At 38.8% G+C, this 25420-nt stretch overlaps 1 protein-coding gene across 8 annotated transcripts in view; it reads left to right on the top strand.

Moving 5' to 3' along the window:
- Positions 1-25420, top strand: part of RASGEF1A (RasGEF domain family member 1A) — a 161500-nt gene that overhangs the window by 110049 nt on the left and 26031 nt on the right. Inside the window, exon 1 of one of the 8 annotated variants that reach the window (XM_051618405.1) lies at positions 25073-25111. The exons of the other annotated variants lie outside the window; for them this stretch is intronic. Coding sequence (XP_051474365.1) covers positions 25106-25111 — 6 coding nt within the window. The 5' untranslated portion in view covers positions 25073-25105. Of the gene's footprint in view, positions 1-25072; positions 25112-25420 lie in introns of those variants that run through there. 8 annotated transcript variants of the gene reach the window in all.

The raw sequence follows: 25420 nt of genomic DNA, 5'->3' as shown, positions 1-25420 counted from the left end.
ATAGCAGATTTTGGTATGTTACAAATCAAAACAATTACAAAGTGAGAGCTCTTATTTTCAGACACAAGGGATTTATCACCTCCAGAAAAATTGATTCAGGGGTGTTTTCAGTATAACTTCTGCTAGATCAAAAACGCTATCCTGGTACTTTATAGTGAAATGAGTGTTTCTCCTGCAGCAAAAAAAGATCCAAAGCCACACTGAGTTTCTTAGTCTGGTGCATTTAAGCTTTAAGTGGATTGGTGAGGACCTGATGCACATAAGCTGTGCAATCCCTTGAGAAACGATTTTCAAATTAACTAACAAGATATTGTGGTGCTTATAGCTTATTAGAAAGAAATAGTGAGCAACAGCACATAACTATTATGCCTGGGATTTAAAAGCTAGACTTAGCTGTCATGTCCATAATTCTTACTTCATCGACTATATAAAGAAGTAGGTGAGAGGAAGGTTTAGTTTCATATTAAGGAAAGTAAAAATGCTCTATGGAATGTAATTGCAGGATTAGTAAAAAATATAAGGCAGCTTTGTTCCACTGTTTACATATCGAGGTGCTTTATGAAGATCCTTATGCAGAAAGATTCAGTAACTGAAAACAAGATTCAGATGCAACTTGTTCTTAAATTCAAGGACAAGCAATGTAATTTTTCCAGATATCCAAATGATACTATTAAATCTACACGTTCAAAGGATTTCCATGCATGAGAACATTTTTACAGTAACTACCATTCTTTCTGACACAGAAAGTTAAGGGTAAAGGGGCAGGGCAGAGCAAGCAAATGCCTTGCAAATAACCTGGTAGAGGTACCATCAGAGTACATGGACAACACTGAAAAAAAGAGAAACTAGAAAGACAACAGATGAGATTAGTAAAAACACAGAGGGTCTTTATTAACTTAGCTGGACAGAGAACCTAAAGTTATTAGAATTAAGGACAGAAACTGTCAAGTTTGGCAATGATATATGCAACCCTAAGCACAGAAAACTAGGTTGTCATAAAAACAACATTTAGCTAAGGTGCCACCTCACAACTAAAATGGCACAAAATTTGAGGCTGCACACCAGGATGCATCCATGAAGACTACCACGGTAGCAGCTAAATTTAGGACAAAAAATAATAATAAAGATGCAAATTAGAGGACAAAATAAGTGAATAACTTCAGTCTGATGGAAATGTCCACGTACTAGTGAAACAAATTATCTAGTTGCATGTGATTGTGAAAAGGGGCAATTCAAAATAAAATCTAAAACCATTACAGAGGACTGAAGTGCTTTGCTTAGAATACACATAAAGCCAGTGACTACTGCTTTCTAGTTGTTTAAACAAATTTCAGAACCTTCCCACTGAAACAGAAAAAGTTACCATCTTTTATAATATAGAGGACATGATAGAAGAGCTGAAAGTGTAATAAATGTGTAAACAGTTCACTTGGACCTAAAGGTTATTAAGGTAACTAATTCACGTTTTAAGTGTAAGTATGGACCTTTAGTTTCAACCTTTAGCTGCTATAGTCACGGAGTTAGATTACCCTTTCTCACACAGCCATCCTTGCATGAGCCCTTGCACAACTTCTCTCCTGTCCTAAGGAGACACAGATCAGCCTGACTGTCACATCCCATTAGGAGCAGAGCTGATAAAACGTACTGGGATTCCAAGGTGACATAGCTTCTTTCATTACCTCTGTCACAATATTGATTAGATTAGGTCTGAAGTCCTTCTCTGGCCTGATACTGACCCATCACACCTCCTGGGAAATTCTGCAGAGTAGTAAACAAAATTGAAAATGACTGGAACAATAGAGATACTCAAGATGGTTATAGCTCATGGGACTCACATAGATGCGACAAGTGGTGATTTTTACTAACTACACATCCTAATCCATTAATCCCAAACCTGATGACTAAATATTACATTATGTTCTTCACAGTGGTTAGCCTTTGAGAGCTTAACACCATGAAAAGACCTACATAAAACAGATGTATTTCTTTCACTAGAGTAAATAACAACATAGTTCAAAGTTCTGCCTAGCTCATTTCACCCACCAAAAATTGAAAGACTAAATAAAGAGCAGGTAGATTTGCTCTCTCTGGAGCCTTATATCAATTGTCTTCTGTGACAAGTTTAGTTTTAGTAATTACACTCATGCAGGACAGCTGATGCTGCTTCAAGTCAGAGAACTCTGCAACTGAGCCATATGGCATTCAGCTAATCTAGTAGCAGTCAGTAGCCAAATGAAGCTAAGTACCTGTTCTTACATTTTCAACAGGCTTTACTTATTGGCATTAAGGGCATTTACATGCCCTTCATTGATGTAGCTTTTCTACGTGACAAATTTGACAAAGTTCTGAAGGCACAAAGGACTACTCTGAATTGCTAAATAGATTTTTTCATTTAGACAGAATAGAGACTAGAGTTTTTTGGGTTTTTCTCCTTTTTAAGTATAAGGTCATTTTTTTCCCCTCTTTCATATATGGGTTACCCTAGAAATACCATCAGTAGGCACATCTGAACTACAAGGAGCCTGAACAATAAGTTCAGTAAATGTCACTCCTTTTCACTATGAATTTACCTCCCACATATAACACCCACTCCTCTGACAGCACCAAAATGATAATTTGACTTTTCCTTCCTAAACAATCAATTGATTTTTCTTTCCTTCCAAGTGTTCCCTCCACCTCCTTATCTTCACACCAGCTTTGCGAAATACGACAGCTAAGCAATTAGCATCCTATAAGTAAAATAAACATTGCTATTTGCAATATGGAAATTGTAGTACATCAGTCACACTCAGTAACACCACCTGATGACACAGACTATGATAGCCTGGGAACCACAAGCTCTCATGAAACATTAACTTCTTGTACACTTCAAAGGATAAAGCACCACGAAGCAGAACAAAAATTGAATCTTTTACTTCAGTTTAACCTAACAGAAGATTGCATTTAGATCCTCTATTTATTTTACTTCCAGGAGAGCAGAAAAACAACATATCAAGAGGAAAAAAAAAAAGTATCTGGGATTTTCTTCTACATAAAATGTTATTACCTAAATGTACCTATGAGAATACATATCCTAGGTTGCTACTTTGCTCCTCTTCACAACGGCTAAACTGTCTTCAAAATTAAGTCCAAGAAATTATTTCATTTTTTTCTTAAACTGCTTCTTTTTCACTTAGTAAAAAAGGGGTAGATTTTCTCTTAATATAATCCTTTTTTTTTTTTTATAACAGAAACTATTTGTATATTACCAAAAGATTTGACAAAGCAATTAACATTCCATTGAAAAACACTTAAAAATTAAGAGGGAGCAGGGAAAGAACAATAATTGATTGTGGATTTAGTTTAATTAAACTTGCCTTAAATACACTCTAGGATACTTGAATCTAAAGAGATTCATTTATGTATCGCCATAAAGACCACTTCAAGCTCCAAGAAACTCAAACAATGTATCTTCATGCTTTGCAGAGTCTTGCCTGTAGGTTATTACTGTGCAGACTTCAATTAAGATTTAATAACAGCTTTTACATCCCAAAACTATGGTTTGCATCTTGAGAACATTCAAGGAACCAGTCATGTGAGGATTGCCCAGGAATAATTGATCGATTTCATATGCTCTATGGGCCAAAAATGTGGGAGGAAGGATTCAGCCGGAATTAGAAGACTTTTCCTTAGAAGAGTACAGGTCATTTGCCAAAAAAGGAGATCCTGTCCTGAATTGTCAAAAAATATTGTCTATATACCTGACACCTATGCCTTTGCTCACACCATTAACATAAAGGCAGTACAACAGCTACACTGCTCACACATTATAAAGAAATCCTGAGCACAGACAGAAAGGAAAAAACAACCATTCCTCAATATCATAATACAGAATTCGAAAAAAAATTAGATACTTTTGTTTAAACAGAGCCATTTTTTTCCCCCAGAATAGACCACACAAATGTAAAAGCACATTTGTCTTTAAACTCTTCATTCATATTAACAAGGAAAGCACCTTTCCTTTCTCTAAGAAAGTAATATGCATTACACCTCTGTGGAGAAATCTTCTGACAAGTTCTAAATTACTTCAATGCTTTAAGGTCAAACTTCATTGCACACTCCACTTGGCCTCATCCCACTTCTTTGTTCCCATCTCTTCATCCTCTTTTCTACATTCCTTCCTTACATGTACTGTTTTCCCAGCTCATCTGTGTCTCCTGCTGTTTTCCCCAGCACATACCTGCTCTCTGCCTTGTTTCCTTCTCCTTACTTATCTGGTGATGCAGCCCAGATGTCTTTTGTAGCATTCTTAATTACATTCATCTCTTATCAATTGCTAGCCTCTTCATTACCACTGCTGGGTTTGGTTACCAGGAATAGGAGTATTTCCTCCTGTTCTTGTTTCCCTTCAACCCTCACCATCTTCTGGTCGAAAGAGATGCACTAGGGCCACATACACCTTACAAATCTCCAGCTCTCCCACTTAGCACTCTGTAACCCAGAAAGAAGAAATATTAGCTGAAGGCTGAAAGTTTTTGCAGTGTGTAGATCACAGATTGCAACAGAAATGGACTTGACATAGCTGGTTTTGTTTAATGGTTTCTAATGCCTTTTCCCCTTAGTAGAGCAGAAAGATAAGACATTCTAAACCGGCTTTCAGCTGCATGAATTTGCTACTTTTCAAACTCAAGAGGAAGTCACAAAAAAGAGGGTGGAGATGCAAAAAGCAATGCCATTCTCTCAGACTGTGCAGTGCTTGCTTGTGCCAGGGTGTACTCCTTGGTGACTGCTTCAGCCAGAAAGTCTAAGGTATAAATGTGTCCCCTGCCCGCACTTCCTTCTCACCTGCAGGGAAAAGAGCTTGTAAGTCAAGTTTGTAGAGTACAGTAGAGCACATAAAAAGCACTCTCTTCTTTGAACTTGCTGACATTTTGGTGGATGAAAGAAGCTTGAAAACTCCAGGGCTCAAGCCTCACAGGCATAAAAATATATATATAAATAAAACACTTAAAAAGAAAAGAAAGAAGAAGGAGATAAACTATCTCTGTATTTAGAAGTTTATATATTTAAGTTCCCTGTGGAAGGAAATAGGCTAGGCAACTGAAGGTGAAAAATAACAGACTGAAAATAAGTCTGATTTTCTGCTGTGTTAATTCTTTTTTAAAATGAGAAATCGGTCTATAAATGTCATTAAAAATCTGCAAAAGCAATACCAATACAATTTAGCCACCAAAGGACAAGAAGGTAGGGAAATAGAAGTTAGGAATAGTCCAGCAAAAATTTCATTTGCTTTCAGCAACTGTACATGATTACCATCAGCAATAGGCATCCCATTAAAGTTTTTGGCACTAAGCAATAATGAAAATGAAGGTTACTTTTTATTATTATTATTATTATTATTATTATTATTATTATTATTATTATTATTATTATTATTATTTTTCAATGCAAGTAATAGACTGCCTTACAACATAGATTAACTGAATCCTAGAACTGGTACTATGAATCTCTCAGTAATACACACAAACTGGATTTTGAGACTAAAGTAGAATAGCCATAACTAATGGGGGGGAGCGGCATCATTTATCACATATGCTGGTTATGTCTGCAGAGATGATACTGAATAACATCTATTGTTGGCTTTGATAATTATTTGAAATGAGAAGAGTAAGTCTGCACTACTTGTAGAGAAGTGAGATGGGCAAGTTAGGATAGCAAAGCAGCAGCCTAAAGCAGTAAGTTGAGGTGGGGTACAACCAGGCCCCAGCTACGGCTACATTGTTCCCAGGTCCCTGGGAGCTGCAGAGACTATGGCCAAATCAGAGAAATTGCCAGGTTTCTCAGATTTGTGCTATAGGCATTCATATCTCTTTCAGAATTACAAAACAGATGACAGTACTGAATGCTTCCAAATTATAACCAGATTATAGTTTGCATATATTATTTTAGATTATCTTCCACCACATCTTCTGACCTTGCTTTTGCCACAGAAAAAACACTCTGAAAACTATGTTTGCATACTTCAATGAAGGAAGGAACTAGTATCTTCTTACATTTTTTGTTTCTGAAGGTCTTAAGGGAGGAGTGAGGATGCACAGTAAATAAATAGCTTCAGTGTAAAGAGCTGACTGTAAGCAACTAAACCTTTGTCTCTTGCAAAATTACAGTCAGTGTGATTAATGGTACAGGAATTACATTAAAGTGCAATAGCTTTCCCTGTAGACTGGTGATACCCAGCAGAAAAGTGTCTCTGCTTGGAATGAGAACATGAGTATTGATTTGTGTATTCTAAAGAATTAAAGAATAATACCTTAATTTACATGGATCTCATTCACAAAAACAACATCTCCATGTTTTGATCACAAACTATACATGAAAATAGTAAATAAAGAAGTCAGGCTGTCTGAGTACATGGAAAAAAAAAAAAAAAAGATCCACATGAAGTGGTCGCCTCTTGTAAGTAATAAACAACAAATGATGGGGGCTAAATGTGCTCATCACCTCCCAGTGGAAGGAACCGCAGTGTAAAAGCTGTACACAATGCTAACATCTCCTTTCTTAAAGGGTTGTTTGTACTTAAAGAAACTTCTCAGCAGACTGAGTAAACAAGGGTTTAGAGTTTCAGTTACTGCTGGGCAAAGATAACATCTCAGAAACTTTCGTGGTTTCAGAGTTCACCCTAAATACTTGGTACTCACCATTCAGACCAAGCATCAATAATCAGGCATTTGATGATTGACAATTTTTAGGGAACAGACTTGTTAAAATGATACAGGAAAACCCATAACAATTAAGACTAAATGTAGAGTACTTGCATGCATAGATGTAAATTAGTGCTAGACCAGTGCTGCAAGTGCCCTTAACTAGGCTCTACTCCTTGCTGCTGGCTTGGGAAGGCTGGCTCTTCCCAAAGGAGGCCTTTCCAGTTCTGTTCCCGTGACAGCAAGCTCATATTTCACCACTAGTTTAGCAACTCTTTTCTGCGCCATAGTCACTGATTAATACCCTGACCCTTGACTCATTAACCTCAGCAGTAATAAAACAGAAGGCAAAGGCTCACAGCCCCAAATTTTAAATTGATTTAAGGATGGACTTTCCTCTGTGGTAACAGTGAGACTTTCAGAGTTATTTGCGTGAATCAACACAGGCCTTTTTCAACCCCCCTAGCCTTTCTGAGTTTTTGTAGCAATAGAAAAGTAAATAGGTAACTGTTGCAACACAAACTTAACCGATTGAAAGGATCACATTCTTCAACCACTTGAAAATCCGGAGCAGATCACACAACAGGAAACAAGTTTTGAATCAATTCTAAAATAATAAGAACGGAGAAGATAGATGACAGTAAGAATTAAATTATTTTCTATTGGGCAAAATTTTAAAAACCCTGAGCAGTCCTCACTTAGAAAACTGAAATAGGAACATAATTTTAAAATAAACTAATTCTGGGCCCAGCTGCAGGAAATGGTTAACAATTGAGCAGTTTTTGAAACGCTCTCATGCCATTTCCTGTGGGCGCAATGCAGTTTTAATCACGGCAAGGAGCTTCAGCTATGCCTAGGAATTTTGTCCGTCATGGTGAGCATAACTGGGAAAACCCTGAAAAAAGCAGCCTATTGCACCACATGGGCTTGAGCGATCCCTGTGCTTCCAGAGGGCAGAAGCCAAACAAGGGTGTAAACTGGAAGTCAAATGTTCAGATGAGACCAAGGGCTTTGGAAGAAGGAGGAGGTGACTGGTGAAAGGTCCAGGCCACTCAGGCTCTCCTTCCAGCCTAATTCACCTAGTGTGTGACCCAGGCCAGCTGCTTCCAACTTCTACCTACCTCAGTTTCCCCACATGCAGCACAGCAGGGCCTGTGACCGCTGCCAGGATGCCTCCTTCCTGCCTGGCTTTTGGACAGCTGCACAACGAGACCTCAAAGAACTCCTGCAGCACGTGTGTGCGCACACAAATCAGTCTGATGTGTCATGAGAACAAGCCAGGAGTTTCAGTGGCTTGTTTGAAGTCGAAAGGAATATTAGCTACATTTCAAAGCAATGCTAGCACCAAGCAACCAGAGAGGAGGAGTTTTATACTTGAAAAGCTTTGATTTCTTGATTTTTCAAAGGGCAGAGAAGTAGCAAGTAAGACTGGGAGGCTGCACAGCTGTCTGGGAAGCATCGGGACAGGACGATCAGTGGGGGAGCTGAGCTCCCCAGGTAGGTGAGAGGAGCACGGCAGCTGCCCTGGGAGCCTGGTTTACAGGAACAGTTGGAGGTCACAGCCTGAGCACTGTCCTAGCAAGCTGAAGCTCCCTCCCCTGATTTAAAATCATGGCAAGGAGAGAAACTTCCTAGCTGGCTAGGCTTGCTAGTACTGAAACAGGCCTGGAGAGAAGTAAATGCTTCATCTCTCTGCTGCATTGGCTGCTAGTAAGCATGCCAGCAGGCATTGCTGCAGAACAGCTGGAAGAGCAGCACGGGCAGGACCACAAATATGTAGCCTTAAGGACATTCACCCCTGACACCAGGAACAACTGATGGGCCGTTTGTGTGCCAGGGACTGACTCACAAGAAACTGGCACTCAGTTTGGCAGATTTTTCCATCCACTTGCTGGGGTGATGTAGTTTGCAATACACCGATGTCTTAATGCTACAGCACTGCTGACTTTAACTTGGGATACCTTCATTCCCATGTTTTGATCCAATTATTTTCAATCCTCAATTAAGTTACTTTAGGCATGGAATAAAATAAAAATAAATCCACAACCCAAAAAACAAACCAAGCAACAAAACTGGGAAGGGGAGGAGAGAAACATAGTTGGTCATGGCTACAATCTCACAGCTGTATCTATAATTTCAATCACAAATTACTCCTTTACATGATCATCAGGCAGAGAAAACACTTCAAAACCTGGTTTTGAGCACTCACAATATCTATTTAAGCAAGCAATCAGCACCCACAGCAATTAACACCATAAACACAGTACTCCAGTTGTGCATTCTCTAGTTCTTTCTCTCACAGAAATCTTTATTGCATAGGGCATGTTTTGACAAGTTATCATTTTTTTGTCAAAGAATCCTCACTCAGATTTTCAGTTTCAGTCAGTCACTATATCCTCAAGGTGTATATACAATCAACATAACAAACCAGGCTTAACAATCAAAAACTTATTTCCTCTCTGTTATGTATTATGACTTTAAGTCCTGACTCCACCAGGGAAATTAACAGAAGATTTTTCACTATTGGTTAGGCATTAATAGAAAAAGATAACTCTTGAAGCTGAATGGATCTAAAGACCAACAGATTCAATTTGAATTTACATTTCTAGAGTTTGTTCTAAACCCTGTAAACTTAGAACTTGGTATGAACTGAAACAAGAGGTTTGCATGAAAAACTTGAACTGGAAACCACTGAGCCAGAGAACAAAAAACAATGTTTGGACCTGCACTGCACACATGCCTGGCAAGTCTGACACAAGTATTAGTTTTCTTTCCTTATAATTCTAAGCCCAACTAATTTTATTATTTTTCACAGAAACCAAGGGTTTGGGGGGCAGGGAAAGGAGTGAACTAATTGGAAATGGCATCTCCAAATGAGCAAATAAAGATCAGAAACCTCAGGATCTATTCGCACAAGAGAAGGGAAAGTACTTTTGCATACTTGGTTTTCAAGAGGTGAAAGAGAGAAATGGAACTGTGGCCACAGGGGGGGAAAACTATGAGAAATGCAAGTTGTGTGGTTCAGGCAGCCTCAGTAAGTGCTGAAAGATTTCAGAAGGTGGATAGATTCCTTTCTCATTAATGAAGGGGCCCTGACTCTAGATCTGCTGAACTGCTCTGTGTGGAAAGCTATTCAGTTCTCTCCTTTGATTGAAAGCATGAGCCTGTTACTTGTGAGCTCTTGGTAGCTTTCCTTTTAATAGGAAGTTGGGGGAGGGGGAAAGATGATGTCTGGAGGAGGGGAAGGGAAAGATGAGTAGCAAAAAACACTGGTAGCTGAACATGCAACTTCAAGGGATTTGTAGGATAGATCTTTGGTGAAAAGTTAAGCTTACAAGGTAAGTGATGCCTTTTCTGGGCTGATTTTTCTTTCCTCGTGTTCACTGACATGTTAAAAAGAAAACTTCTCTGCATCTTCAGTCTAGCCTTACCCTCCTACTTTATCATAATCTTACAAAATTATTTATACTGCTAGCACAAAATGTTAAAAATTGCCTTTTTTTTTTTCTCCTAGTGGATACTGGTTGTATTTGGGTAATCCTAAAAACATACTAAATAAATAAAATCCTGGCCCTCTTTACCGCTTCAACAGGGAACACGCAGCTTGCTTTTCTACATTGTACACAGCCACGAGTTCTCATCAGACTTTGTGTAGGCTTGAAAGATTCTTTTAGTCCTTTGCAGCTGAAAGCTGAACACAGATTACTAAAAGGATATGAAAGATGATGTTGGGATATTTGCCATAACTATACAGGATCGCCCCTCAAAGCAGTCAAACGTGTACAGATGAGTCAGCTCAGTTTTGAGAACTGTATTTCCAGCTAGCTATTTCTGTTAAAGGTTGCCTTTGCATACAAAAAAAAAAGAGAATATTAAAATACAGTTGAAAGAAACCTACATACATAGCTAATGTCCATGACAGGTACTTGCTTATAGGTAAAGGGCAACATCCAGCAATGGTGTGTCTAAACTTTGACATGTACTTTAAAGGGAGAGAATCTAAATCCTCTCAAATCATTTGGGCATAAGTGCCTTGAGCGAAATTTAACATATTTCAGCATTAAAAAAAAGCTTAAATAAAAACTAATATGAAATAGCGTTACAATTATTATAGCAGCAGAGTAAGCACTCTTCCTTTGTAATGTATATTACAAAATATAAAATTTTAAAGACCTAACTGATGCTTTTAAATGATAGAAAATTATTACGGTTAAATTACTATATTTTAAAAGCAGCACAGTTAGAAAAATTGCTTTAAACTCCTTCATTTGTAGCCAAATCTGTTGAAGGAAAAAGTCTTCAGCTGTTTTAGTGTTTGGACCAATCCAGTGCTGTAATGTCTGCGAATTTTGTTCCTCAAAGGTAAACTCCAGATTATTTTATCCTCCTGTGACATTCCTGACTACTCTTTGTCACAGGCTTTATGCACCCAACTGAGAATGTTATTTTATTTGTATGCGTAAAGTAAGTAATAAAATTATCTGCAAGCTTCCTAGTTAGCACAACACTGCACTTAGAGAATTCTCTCAGACCACACTTTCAAATAAAATCCAAACAATTAACAACTAGAGCTCTCTGGCTGTACAGATGCACATACGTTCATGATCTACTCAGAAGTCTGATAAAACACAGGATGACACATAATTTACACAAATACATAAAATATCACAGAAGACTTAGAGCTACCACCTTCAAAACTATTTCAACATAACAGACTCATTAGACATCCTTCCTTTTCATTTTAGCTACGTAATAATTTAAAAAAATCAATTGCAAAAGATCTAATTTGGGGTAAAATATGAAACCAAAGTACTAAAAAGGAATAAATAAACCTACCTAATTAATAACTATTTTTTAAAAACAAGTAGATGACTTCTAAGTAAACTACCTCATTGTCCAACAGGCGGAGTTGAAATAATTCTTAAAGAGATAAAAATTTTTAAATTACTGTTTTTATAAACCCACATTTTCTACTATCTATCCATCAACAAGATAAAAAAAATTGAAAGAAGTGCAAAGAAAAGCTGTGATTCATTCACAAAGCAAAGGACTACAGTTTTAGTTAGAGGTACTAATCTTGCTGCTGTTTATGGATGCCTGAAATGAGTTGTATTTTGTTAGTTTTCATCTGTTGCCAAGGAAGATACATCAGCCATTTGCAGTCTGTAATAACTTTATCTTCTAAAATGAGCAAAGATCTTGGTAGGAAAACTGAATGGACAACTTCAGGATAAAACTAAGTACTACTTATGTGTATTGCTTTCAGTTCTGTAACGTTTGAAGTGCTCTGACCTCAATTTAAGCAGAGCTCTTAAGTGAGTATGATATTAGCAGTCACTTGGATAAAGATGCTATATCCAGACTTAAACAAAACATAAGCAAAATCTTTAGTTTTTGCTCGTGGTAGGCATGTTAATGAGATCATTTTTATCTGTGTTTAAAACACAAAATACATGCAGAATCTGACTTGGAAAGTCAAGTGTAAAGTGTATCATCACAATACAGAGGGAGGGATTACAAGGAAAAACAGTAATACAGATGATGCCATTTAGCTCACTAATGAAAATAGTGAATTGTGATTGTAGGGGAAAAAAAAAAAAAAGTAATGTGGCTTATTGCAAATTACTCGCTTAAAACATTTCAAGTCTTAACATGTTTCCCAGGGAGGTTGTGGATGCCCCCTTCCTGGAGGTTTTTCAAGGCCAGGTTGGACAGGGTTTTGTGTAACCTGGTCTAGTGGAAGGTGTTCCTGCCCTTGCACGGGGTTGGAACTAGATGATCTTCTAGGTCACTTCCAACCCAAACCATTCTATGATTTTAGGATCCTATGTTGATCCCCCCCAAAAACAGTTTTCATCATTTCATACACTGCAAATTTCTAGAAGTGGAGCTAGTGAGAAGCTGCTTGTAACTGCATCTAGCTTTCAGAGAGAAAAAGACAGTAACATTTGCGAGGTTGCATAAAGGCTTAAACATCTGTAGTTATTATAAGCTATTTGCAAAATTAAAAAAATAAATAAATTTGGGTACTCGATGTACTTGAGCTTCTCCTAAGTTTTCTGCATTTGATGGGATAAGATTCAAAGCAGCTGCTATGCAAAGCAGCTCAAGCAGGACTCTTTAGCCCAGACCTAAACCCTGCTCTCCCCATCCTCATCAATGTCTCAGATACTGAGCCTATCTCCTAACTCCTGCAGGACAACCCACATGTCTCACTACACCCTCAGTTTCTTTGGCAATAGCTGTGATTTCAAGCCATAAACTTGCTGTACATAAAAGGCTAATTCGACAAAGCAGAACATCACACACTGCATCCTTCCCCAAGCAGTAAGCAATAAAATTACCCAGCAAATCCCACTACTTGAACAGCAAACATTCTGATCCTTACTGCACTCCATACCCATTTCACTTGAATTTGGGTTGAGTTTGGAGGGGCTAAGGAGGAAACAGGAATGACTAGGAGAAAAGCAAATAGAGGATACCTAGGATATATGGCAGTGTTGACAACTTCTACACAATGGTCTTGTAGCACCAAAATAAAAGGAGTCATAACACTTACTGAAGTCACTTAGATTAGTTCTATTGTCTCCAATGAGTTTTGTACTAAGACCCAGATCTGCAGCATTGAACATAGCAACCTATGGCAGGACTTATGCAAGATTGTTATGAATATATCATAATTTATTTTTGAAAGAAGAATGGGGAATGTCCCAATACCACTAGCAAAACAGTATTTCATTACTCTTTAAAACATGCACATACATATACCACAAGTACATTGTTGATTGCTGACTTGATGCTCTTTGATGTGTGAACATATAAGACAATTGGAGACATTCCAATTATCTCCAGTTCAAAGTTAAGCCTAAATTAGAAGCAGGTATGAATAATGTATTAGGTATTAGTAGAAACAGCAATGCTGAGCAGAATAAAGATGAAAGTTTAGCTTAGCTGTGAATACATGAAACAGGTAAGCAAGACTGCTTCCTTAAACAGACACATTGGAACACACCCTCAGAAGTTCCATTAACACAACATTTGTCAAAACAGAGTTCTGTGACAAGTTATAAATTGCTTTCAAATGCACTTCTCATGTTTTCAGGATCATCTTAAAAGCCTAACTTTCCTGTGAAACTTCCTTTAACTTCCTTGTAAGTTTTTTTAGAAGAAATAACATCAAAACCCTTGTCATTTACCCGAGTAGCCTGGAAGTTCCTTCTGACTTAAAAGAAGGTTCACTAGCCAATAGATAGGTCAACACACTTGCTCCAGTCCTCAGAGGGTACTAAGGAGTCTATTTTAAACTATTTCAGAAAATTTACCAATTTCATTAAAATCTGGGATTGAATTAAGGAATAAATTACTTTCAAATAGTCACATTTCTAGTTGGATAAGTGATTCTTGGGGTGCCCTACACAGGGACAGGAGTCAGACTCGATCCTATTGGGTCCCTTCCAACTCACCATATTCTAAAATTACATTCTATGATTCTTGCTTGGGTGTCCGTATAATGTTCCAAGTAAAGATGCTCAGTGAGCATTCCAGCATTGTCTTATATTCCTAGCATTCTATTCTACTTTGTAGATTTCATGAAAAAAATTTTATCTCAGAAAACTATGAGAGTGCAGACTGTAAGAATAAGAAGATACATATGGTACTACTTTGCTTTTTTTGCACTCTTGTCAAAGACCTGTTTTTCACTATCTGCCTTGTCTATCTCCATAGTTCTTTGTATCTGCGGGCAATCTGAGGTAAGCCTTTCCAGTAAGGCAATGGCTGGCACTTGGGTACAGTTATTGCAGTTTTGACAGGGGTAACTGACAACAGGCCAGAAATGATGTTTCATGGCTTGTACATGAAGTTATCAGTACTGTTATTTAGATGCTCCTGTTGAAATCCTGTGTTGCCTTCCTTCACTGACTTAAGTTTACATTACCCAGTATCTTGCAAACCATAAAAATGAAGTAACTGTATAAAGCAATCCCATATTCTCTAGATTTTTAGTAGCAGTAAACAAGCTTTAGAAACAACAAGAAATTATCCCTCAACAGACTCACTGGGAACTACAAAACAATAAAGGACACATTTCAACAAATTCACAGAACATCAGTTATAAAATTTGATAAATATACTAGCTATTAGGAATTATCTTCTATGTCACACAATGCTAGAGCAATTCTAGATTTTCATTTATTTTATAAAATAACTGCCAATGAAAAGCATTAGCATATACAGTGCTTTTCATCTTTTGTTTTGAAATTACTATTCCATTTCCTAGAACCAACTGCTCACTTAAACCCTTCTTTACTTCAATAGAATTAGGTGTGAGAGAAGGGAGGTATTGAATGCTCAAGCATTTAAATTCTTGTCTCAAGACAAGACATTCTTCAGCCTACTTATCTCAGTGATGCAATGCAGACTGGTGTCTAGGAGAATTTTGTCTATATTTTTTAATATTATGCTCATCATCATTCTTGGAACAAGATAAGATGACAGTGTCTTCAACTAGGTAGAGAACTCTCCTGGTTCATGTATGTCTATAAAGCCCTAATGTTGAACATAGAAAATACAGCATTTTAAAATCTAACTCATTAAAATTAGGCTAGACTTATTAATAAATTGGAAAAAAATAGTTATTTAAGTAACTTAATATATTTGCAACACTTCATGCAAGCCAAGTTGTATTTTCTTCAGCATTCGGCTGCCTGATTTCCTTTTAGTTAAATCTATAGCACATCACAGTAGGATACGTGGTAAGTTTAGGATCTCTAGCTTGTCTTTGCCATGCACATAACCTTTACGAGCAACTAATGAGAAAAGAGGAAATTATAAAATATTCATAAGGAATTTGTCTCCTACACACACAAAAAAATCTGATTATCACGTAATCAAAACTTCCTTAAGGCCCTTAGGATTATGAATAGACTGCCCAGGAAAACTGCCATGATGGAAAGCTCTTACTTTTAAACCACCAGCTCAAACTTTATTCAGCCAGTAGGGAACTGTGTATCAATTCAGGACACACGCTGGCACCAGGAAGGAATGGAGCAATGGAAAGAAAAAAAAAAAACAAAACAAGAATCAGAAATTCCCTTACTATTCAAACTAGTTAAATGATTTTTTAAAAATAATTTTAATTTTTTTTAAATAAAAATAAATAAATTATATCATAAATAAATGAAATCTTATCGTTATAAATTATATAATTATAAATTTCATAATATAATTATAATATATAATATATAATTTATAATATATGATATATAATATATAATTTATATAATTATATAATATGGATATTATAGATTTATTAAAAATATAATTACAAAATTATATAATAAATAAAATAATAAATATTTTTAAAAAATATGTAATACATGTGTATGTGCACAAAGTTTATAAACATTTTACATTTTGCACATATAGTGATACTAGTTTGTATCCAAAGAACATGGAGATAAAACTAAGTAACAGAGCTGACTATCTTGAGTAAGAGGAAGCCACTCTTCTGAACAACGCTTAATAAACCTTCATTACATCTATTTTTATTGCAGCCATTTCTTACAGATGGCCAGCTGTTTCACAAACCCAGACACTCTCTCTCTCTCTCTCAAGCTTATCTCCTCAGGAAAACCTATAATCTGGAGCTATTTCTATCTTGTCTAGCTCTGGAGAAAAAAAGGTAGTTAGGAAAGCAGGAAATACAGGAAAAACAGCATCAACCATGGTAGCACTCTGTGGAATCTACAGAGATTACAGACTTCTGAGCTCTACTTCCAAAAATTTTTCACCAACCTTACTATTTATTTTAGGGAGCTCTGACATCACTGCAAAAACAACAACCACCACAAAAAAAAACACCCCAAAAACCCCAACCAACCAACCAACCCAACTAAACCAAACCAACCAACAAACAAACAACAACAACAAAAAAACACAAAACCAACATACAGTTAAATTTATAAAAAGTTTCTAAACCTGAGCTACCAGTAAAAACAGGTTCTGCCCTTTGTATGCTTTTGAAGACCCAAGAACCACATCTAATGTGGAACAGAAGTGAACACCAGAAGGAACAAGCTTCCCCTGGGGAACAGTATCAGCTTTAAGTTTCCCCACATGTTCATGCCTAGGGAATCCCCTTTGAAGTTGCTAGCTGACATGACATCTGTTTCATGCCACTGAAGCGAGGCAAACAGCAGCAGTAAAGTTGAAAACCCAGACACATCAGAACACACAGGGCTTTTGAATTCACTGGATCTATTTTATGCTGTTTGATTCTTTTTCTGGTGAGAGAGAAGGGGAAAGAATATAAATTGGAACATTTAAGTGAAATAATATAACAATCTCCCTAGATGATCTTTAATATTGGCACAATTAACTTCAAAAAGGCAGAAAAAAGGGTGACAAATTCAATAATAATTATCCTACTGACATAAAAATAACTAAGTGATCCAGAAAAAATATATTAAAATGGGAATTACTGAAATTTGGGATCCTATGATAGAGCTAGCTTTCAGATGAGTGTCAGTCCTAAACAGCAAAGCAAAAACACTTCAAGGGGCACAGTTTTTTCATTTGAATCATGACTTGATCAATACAAAACACAGGGAAAAGCTCCAGGAAGACACAAAATCTTTTTCATTTCTAGTTTACTTACATTTATTTCCTTATACAGATATTTTCATAAAGGGTTAGGCTCAGTCACGTTAATTCTTCAAATGATTTATGTCAAGGTGCTTTACCAAAATGGAAGATGAAGTAATTGTTTATTTAATTTTGCTAGCATACAGGTAGCTCATATAATTATTTATTTTACTCTCAAGAATTATGCATACATAGCAGGGGATTTGTTTAGTTTCATGTTCAATTGTTGATGCTCAGATAGCCTAAGGCTGTGTCCTAGAACATATAAGATAGAATATTCACATATATGAGACAATATATTATATAGCAGTTCTGTAGCACTCAGCATCAATTCAATGTGCATATGTTTATTCCCTCTGTGTGTGATATGGTAGTGAAAGTCCTTCTCAGGTAGCTCAAACCATGCTGAAACACACTGTAGCTGACAGTCCCATCTAGACACACATTTCTAAGGAGGCCTGGGGGCTCATCCACCTGTTTGCTAGCTCTTGTTACTCATCAAAACCCTCTCTTGAAAATAAACTAATTTTTGCATACTTAATTTGGTAACAACTTCTTGCCAGAATCAGACCATATTTGACTTTATTTTCTCAATATTTCTCTGTATTTTTTGCTTAAGATATTGTTAAGATTGTCATACCCTGATTCTATTCCAAGTAAAGTCATTAGTATTAAGCCAACAGCTGTAACTTTTCTGTAAACTGCGTTAAGCCCACTCTCACATTTTCCTAATAATTGCTGCTGAACTTAGCTGTATCAGCAAAAAGAATCCAAATTATAGATGTGTACAAGAACTGAATTATTTGCAGTAGCTCAAGTAAGACAGATACACTACATGTTTGTATACTACAAACTTTTGTTTGCCTACATGAAAGCTGGGGTAGGGCTTTTTACACTGGTGTATAGCAAGATGACATGGGGCAATAGTTTGAAGCTTATAGAGGGGAGATTCAGGTTGGATATTAGGAAAAAGTTCTTTCCTGTGAGGGTAGTGAGATGCTGGTGCAGATCGCCCAGGGAGGTTGTGGATGTTCCCTCCCTGAAGGTGTTCAAGTCCAGGTTGGATGGGCCTTGAGCAACATGATGTACTGGGAGGTGTCCCTGCCCATGCAGGGGGTTTGGAACTAGATGATCTTTCAGGTTGCTTCCAACCCAAACCATTCTATGATCCTATGATTCTAAAGCTGAGCGAGTTACTGCAAACAAGCTCATCAACCCAGCATTTCTCACCATCAGCTATAAAATAAATTTGTAAAACGAAACATATTGAAAATGGGAGGTGTGGGGTGGAATTAAACAATTTATTCCTGATCACTGAAATTGATCACTGATCTTAATGAATCTTCCAAAATACCTGTGTGTATGCTAACAAGGTTGCTGTCAAAGTTTCTGCTAAAGCAAACAGAAGGTTGACTAGTCAAGACTGGCAGTTTTGATCTGCTAATTGTGATGCCCTGAAGCTTGTAACACTAAAAATAATCTTCTTTATTTTGTTGAGCTGGTTAAAAGAAATAGCAACCCACGTGCATTTACAAAAATACCATATCAAGAAGATCGCCATCAGCAGACATGCAGATTTTTCCTCCTCAGGGCAGCAAATTGCTGATGTATGTACATGCTCCTTTCTTGGCATAATTGATTTTCACTTTCTGCATGGTGTCACATTCTTGGAATAGCTGGTGTTGAAGCAAGCATGAATATGCAAGTGAAGGACACACTAGCTAGGATAAGACTAGAACTCCTTCATCTTGAACCCTAGCTTGAACCCAATTTAAAATAGACTGTTAGTTTTAAACATCCAGCTTAAAAGACCTTACAATAAGACTTATAAAAAGAATGCATATTAACTAGACTGTTCTTCCACATTATAGTCAAATTCAGACCAAATAAAAAACATTAAAACTAGCTTTTTAATGCTTTTCCTGTCCTTTCTTGGAAAACAAGACAGAGAAAACAGTGAGCATTCTCTCATTACCACCAGAAAATATAAAACATAAAAAAGAATGGAACAAATATACAACTATAGTAGAAGCAGCTGTTCACCTACACCCTAATTGCCTATATTGTCATTTATGCATTACAAATACTAGCAGCTCCTTTAAGCAAAGTGTGCTAAACCAACTATCTTTTCCTGACATCTTTTCATTTCATTCACCCTCTGAATAGCTCTCCCATGAATTTAAATGACCTGAGGTCCTCAGGCCTCTGTAAGATGCTTCTCTTGCTACATCACTGATTCAAAGGTAGAGTGCCACCCCTTTTTATTTGCTTTTTTTTTTTTCCAAAACTGATTCATCTACATCAATTAAGAATATAACAAGGACATCCATGGTATGCTACAGTGCTGTTTCCAACTGGATGTGCCTTAAATCTCAATCAGCAGGCAAGATAGTTGCTAAAAACTACAGAATTATATAACCCGGAGCATCTATGAAAATCAGGAACCAAAATGACTACCAGTGAAATTCTTTGGGCAGCTGTGCCAAAAAAAAAACCCATTTAAATCCCAGTCACTAATTAACAGACACACACAAGTATCACAGGCAACTTGTGTCAGATTATGTTAGATCTCCCATTTTGGCAGATGCAAATTAGCCTCTAAATCCTGGGGAAGAGCTTTCCTTTCAGTCCAAGTGGGAACTATAGTACTGAGCATCAGTGAAAAATCAGTTTCACTCTGCTCAGCAAACAGTTATTCTCATTGGTGTCACTGAGCTGACCTTATGCCAGTGAAAACAGTTTGCTCCATAGATATGCAACTGAATTTTCCCAACTAGTTTTCTCTTTCAGGTAGGACTAAAAACAGACATAGTCATGGACCACGTCTTAACTTGTTCTTAGATTTTCAGCTTTGTTTGTTCTGAAAATTGCTGGGTATCTCAGGGGCAGAGCTGGTCAAGATCTCTTCAGCAAAACATTTTTTAAATGGAAAACACCATTTTTTAGCTGCAACATTCATTGGCTCTGACAAAACCGTTACATGGAAAGATTCATCATGTCCCAGGTCAGAGAAAGAGACAAAGGCATGGTCAATAATAACCACAGATTGATGGCTAGAGTGTTCAACCTTACTTCAAGTCTCAAGCTTAAAAAGCTTTGCTCAATTCAGAAGCACAACTTGAAATGCTTGCCTCCCACTCCCATCTGTTACCAAGTTATTAATGTTCCATCAAGTTATTCCGCAGCATGAATACCTGAAATTTTGAAATCTTCAACAGTAATTTGAGAACAGCTTTCAAACCTTAAAATTCGTATGCAACAAGGAAATCTTGAACATTTATGCAGCCCTACAAATAACACAAAAAACCCTAATGTTCCCTAAAGACATTTGCCCAAGGCTTTGAAGCTCTGCCTACATTCTACTCCTTATAAGGTCTTACAAATTATTAATAACTAGCTTGTGTCCATGCAAAAGTCCCATTTGAGGATATTGTTGTTACTGCTTGTGGATTTTAATGGCTTTTCCTGGACAAACTCCATATTTCAGGTCCAGATAAAATGGTTCAGTCTATAACCAAGGCCATCAATTAACAAACAACATTAATATAATGTACATTTTTAATTCACCATTATTGTTTCATGTTCCAAATGGCAATACTAGTATACGTGCCCTAAAGCTTTCCAAAATACAAGAACAGGAACATAATGCTAGAGCTATCATGTAGAGGTGATGGGCATACAAAATGGTTTCTGGAATCATACTATTCTGTGGGTACTGGAAGAGAACATAACATGTAAATGCAGTGACCATCTATACTCTCACCACTTTTGAGGCCCACAGATTTCTGGGAAACAGTTCAGACTGAACCTTAGAGTAAGAAACAAGGCTATATTCTTATACTATGTACTATACGCAGTTATGCTTCAAAGACCAAAGCAATGTCCTATATTCATCCAACTGTGTACATAAAAGGGTGGGAATGGACAGATGAAGTCTTGATCCCATTTTGTTATTTGATCAAGACTATCAAGAACACCATACACAATTAAGTCTGCTTTCCGTGCTGATTCCTCTGTTTTGTGCCTCTTTACTTCCTTCACTGCAGATGCTGGTACTTTAAATCATGTTGACATACTCTGTTATATGAAACCAAATGTTAGTAATAACCGGATCTGTGTGGTAGGTGATGAACAAGTGATTTGAGTAGCTTCACAATGAAAGCTCCAGAGAAAACATTTCTAGGAGAGTCCATTTATACTTGAGGTTATAGCCTCAGATCAGCACTAATGACATTTGTAATTACTTGCTCAAGTACAGTTATGTTTTAAATATACCTTCAGGCCCCTTTGAGTAAGTTGTTTCCTAAATGCTGTTTTTTAAGACTAATGGAAAAACATCAAGTTTCTTCTTCCCCGACTCTCATGCCTAACTTTATAATCTTCCCTCTCAAACTGATTTATCCTTCACTTTCACCCCTTTTTCTTCACTAATATTCCTTAATTTTACCAAGTTATTGAACAACAACTTTCCATTTAAAAGGAAATATAACTGTACTTGGAAAATGTATTGAAACACAATAAAGCAAAAACTTACTGTCCAAATATAACAACATCCATATCAACATCTCACAGATGAATACTGAGGATAGTGGGAGTCAACAATTGGTCCAACAGGTCCGAAGCACGAGCAGGAACAGAACCCAAATATTGCCCATGCCAATCCACTTCATTAATCATAAAATAATAAAACATTTTCTAATGATGTTAGCCAGTATAAGAGAGGCTGAAGCAACCTTCAAGGTTGAGACAGTCATGGCATGACTGCTGCTGACTCACTCTGCAGTGAAATACTCCTCTAACCAGCTGGATTGAACCCCAGCACTGTTGCCTCAAAAGCAAGCTACAGAACAAGTACAGGCTCTACTGATTAAACTTGCTCTAGGGTCCACCCACCACTAGCATGAGACAATGCCTAATGAAAACATCTTCAAAATGCAAGCAATTTATGGAGGAACAAAACTTATGTAACTAGAAAAACAATTAGACCATAGAGAGTTTCTGTATCAACAGATTTTAACATTCTGAATAGACGGCCTAAAGGTCATCACCCACACTTTACAGAAAACTGAAATGAAGGGATTACATGATTCACCTGTTACATGCTATAGGAGCGGAATTTAGGTCTTCAGCCTCTCTGGTTTATTAAAACTACCTTTCCAACAATGCTGCAAGGCTACACAAATACAGTGTTCCCAAAACAAAGTATCATGTATGCTAGAAAAGGAAAAGAAATACATTTCCCTTAACTTGCATTCTCTAAAACACCCCCAATATATATACACAGATATAGGTATGTTTATAAACAAGAAATATACATGCACGTACACCCCTTTACATATACATACCAAAAAAATCTAAACTTTATCTGCTGAACTGTAGAATGGAGTACAGAACAACACTTTCACATGGCGCCAATAAACACAATATAAGGAACTGTAGAGAATAGGATAAGTCTTGGCCATTTGTCTCTACATATATTACTTTGGATTTCATCCAGCTACAGCAAGTATCAGCTCCCATGCAATCTGTACTTTGGAGAAGAAGCACAGTCCATCAGCTATTCCAAACCTTGGTAGAAACCCTAGGTGCTCCTCATGGTGCTTATTGTGAAGCGGCATAACAGGCCTACAGACGGGAGAACCAATACACGACTCTCGGAGAAGAAAGAGAGCATGCCTAGCTAGTATGGTTTTCTTGAATTTTGTTAGAACGTTTCTAAATTCCTTCATTTCTTAGTGCCAGTGACAGGACAGATTTACTTTCCTATGTCAAAAAAAAAAACAAACGTAAAAATCCAAACAAATAAAAAAAGATCAGGGATTGTTTCTACAACAGATGGAATCTGTGACTAGAGCTCAAATTACTGTGTATGTTTTGCTAAGATTAATGGATATATACTTTTGCAAGTGTCAGCAAATGTTTGAGTAAGGTGGGAAAACAGATTAGCACAGAGATAAAATGAGATCTGGTACTTGTTTTCATGCACACTTATTTGCTGGTATTGCTCTTAGCTGTAAATATTAGATGACTTATTATAAGATGCTCATAACCTTCGGAAAAACAACAACAACAACAACAACAAACCATATTTATTATACAGAGTTATGCTATGAATTCCTACCTGCTGCTTTAGGTAACTTCTTATACAAGTCTTAAACACGTTTGAATGAGCTTTTACAAAACTTGTTCCTCATCCTCCTCTAGTTTTACACACTAACATCCTAACGTGGTACTGCAGTAGGTCAGACCACTGGATTCAAAGCTTCTGCCACCTGGGACTGACTTCCTTGGTGTCCAAAGCTGGCAGTCTGCCACAAGTGAGGAAAGCCTCAGGGTAAACAGGTTTCAGATCGGCTACATCTGCAAGTTCTAAAGGTTGTGGAGTACAGCTAAGATATGAGAGAGAGACTAAGAGCAAAGCAGACTTGGGCACAGCAAAGAAGGACTGACTTTTCAAGTTGTCATTTAAGAGAAAAAGCTCATTTTAAATGAGGAAGGTAAAATATAGCAGATCTGTTAAAATTTGGAAAACAAGAAAGAATTTAGAAGACAAGCAGTAAAGATGATGAGTAGCTGAAAGTCTTTTTAAAAAAATATTGCTTGTTTAGGATGGATGACAGTGTTTGTCCTCAAACAGTGCACAAACATGGATATATTCCTTATGCTCTTAGGTATGTGCACATTCACCCTCTCACCTCCCTAGATTGGCATGCTTACTCCCTAAAAGGCTTTTTCCACATTAATCACCATGGAAACCACGGTGTAGCCCTCTGCTACATATTCAAGCAGAGCCATTAAGTAAGTAAGTTTAACAACAGAAATAAAATTACTGAATGCCTGGAGACAATGGGGCAAGCACTAAAACACCCCGATTCAAATAAAATGAGAAAGTGGGAAGAATATGTTTACGTGGAGGAAGGCTGCAGGGATGGCAACCCCCCAGTTGCTGCTGGGTACAGAAGAGGGAGTTTGTGGGGTGGCTGGATGTACCCGCAGTTTCCACGGGAGATGGGATTCTAGATGCGCACCCAAGCCCGAGCCAAACAGGGGCTGGCCCCGTGCCAGCCCCACGGTCTGCAGCCAGCCCGGAACGATCAGGTGACGGGCCCCGGCAATTTGAAAAGAGAAACAACTCCAGCAGAAAGCAGGACGAGAGCAGGGATGAGCAGGGAGGGCGGGGCGGCATCCTGCGGGCTGCAGCCTCGGCAGCGGGAGCTGTGGCGCCTGCCGGGGCACGGAGCCCGGCCGGGGGAAGAAGGGCGTCCCGGGCTACCGCGGCTCCGCAGCCGCGGGAGGGGCGGGCAGGGACCCCCGGCTCCCTGGCTGTCCCGGGGAGGGGGCCCTGCTCGCGGTGGGAAAGCGCGTGCAGGTGAGGGGCTGCGGAGAAACGCAGGCAGCGGCGGGGGCGGAGCAGTCTGGTGGCTGAAGGACGTGTTCGTGGGAAAACCACCCCAAAACCAGAACAGAACGAACCCCGAAAAAAAACCAGGGGAAAGATCAAAGCCTTCCCAAAAGCCACCCGGAAACCCGCCCGCACGGAGCCGGTACCTTGAGGCGGGACCAGCCCCTGAGGGGAGCGGGGCGACGGCCCCGCGCGCCCCCGCCGCGCGCCCCTCCCCACGCGCCCCCGCGCGCCGTTGTCTCGGCTCCGTTTGAACCGGCCACGCTCGCGCTCAGCCAACGGGGCGCGGCGCGGGGCCGTGACGTCACGGGCGGGGCGGGCAGGGCTGTCAGGCGCGGGGCCGCCGCTGCCCACGCGTGTCTGCGCGGCGCCCGGGAAGATGCGGGTAAGCGCGCCGGGCCGGTCGCTGCTGCTGCTGCCGCCGCCGTCCCCACCCGCCCTGTGCGGACGGCGGAGCCCCCAGCGGGGCGGCGCGGGGGTGCCGAGGGGGACAGAACCCCGTTTCGGTCAAAGGGACGGGTGGGTTCGCCTCAGCTGAGCCCGCCCCGCCGGGGGTGCGAGCGGGCGCCTCCCGCAGCCGGCGGCCGCGCGGGAGCGACAGGCGCGGGGACCGGGGCCCCGGGCAGGGGCGGCAGGTGCTACCGCAGGGCGCTGCTGCGGCCGCGCAGCGCTGCCCCGGCCCCGCGGAGCTGGG

This window comes from Apus apus, chromosome 4 (genome assembly GCF_020740795.1).
Source record: "Apus apus isolate bApuApu2 chromosome 4, bApuApu2.pri.cur, whole genome shotgun sequence".
Taxonomy (NCBI): Eukaryota; Metazoa; Chordata; class Aves; order Apodiformes; family Apodidae; genus Apus; species Apus apus.
The sequence above is the reverse complement of the archived record's forward strand: the minus strand, read 5'-3'. Positions and strand labels throughout refer to the sequence as shown.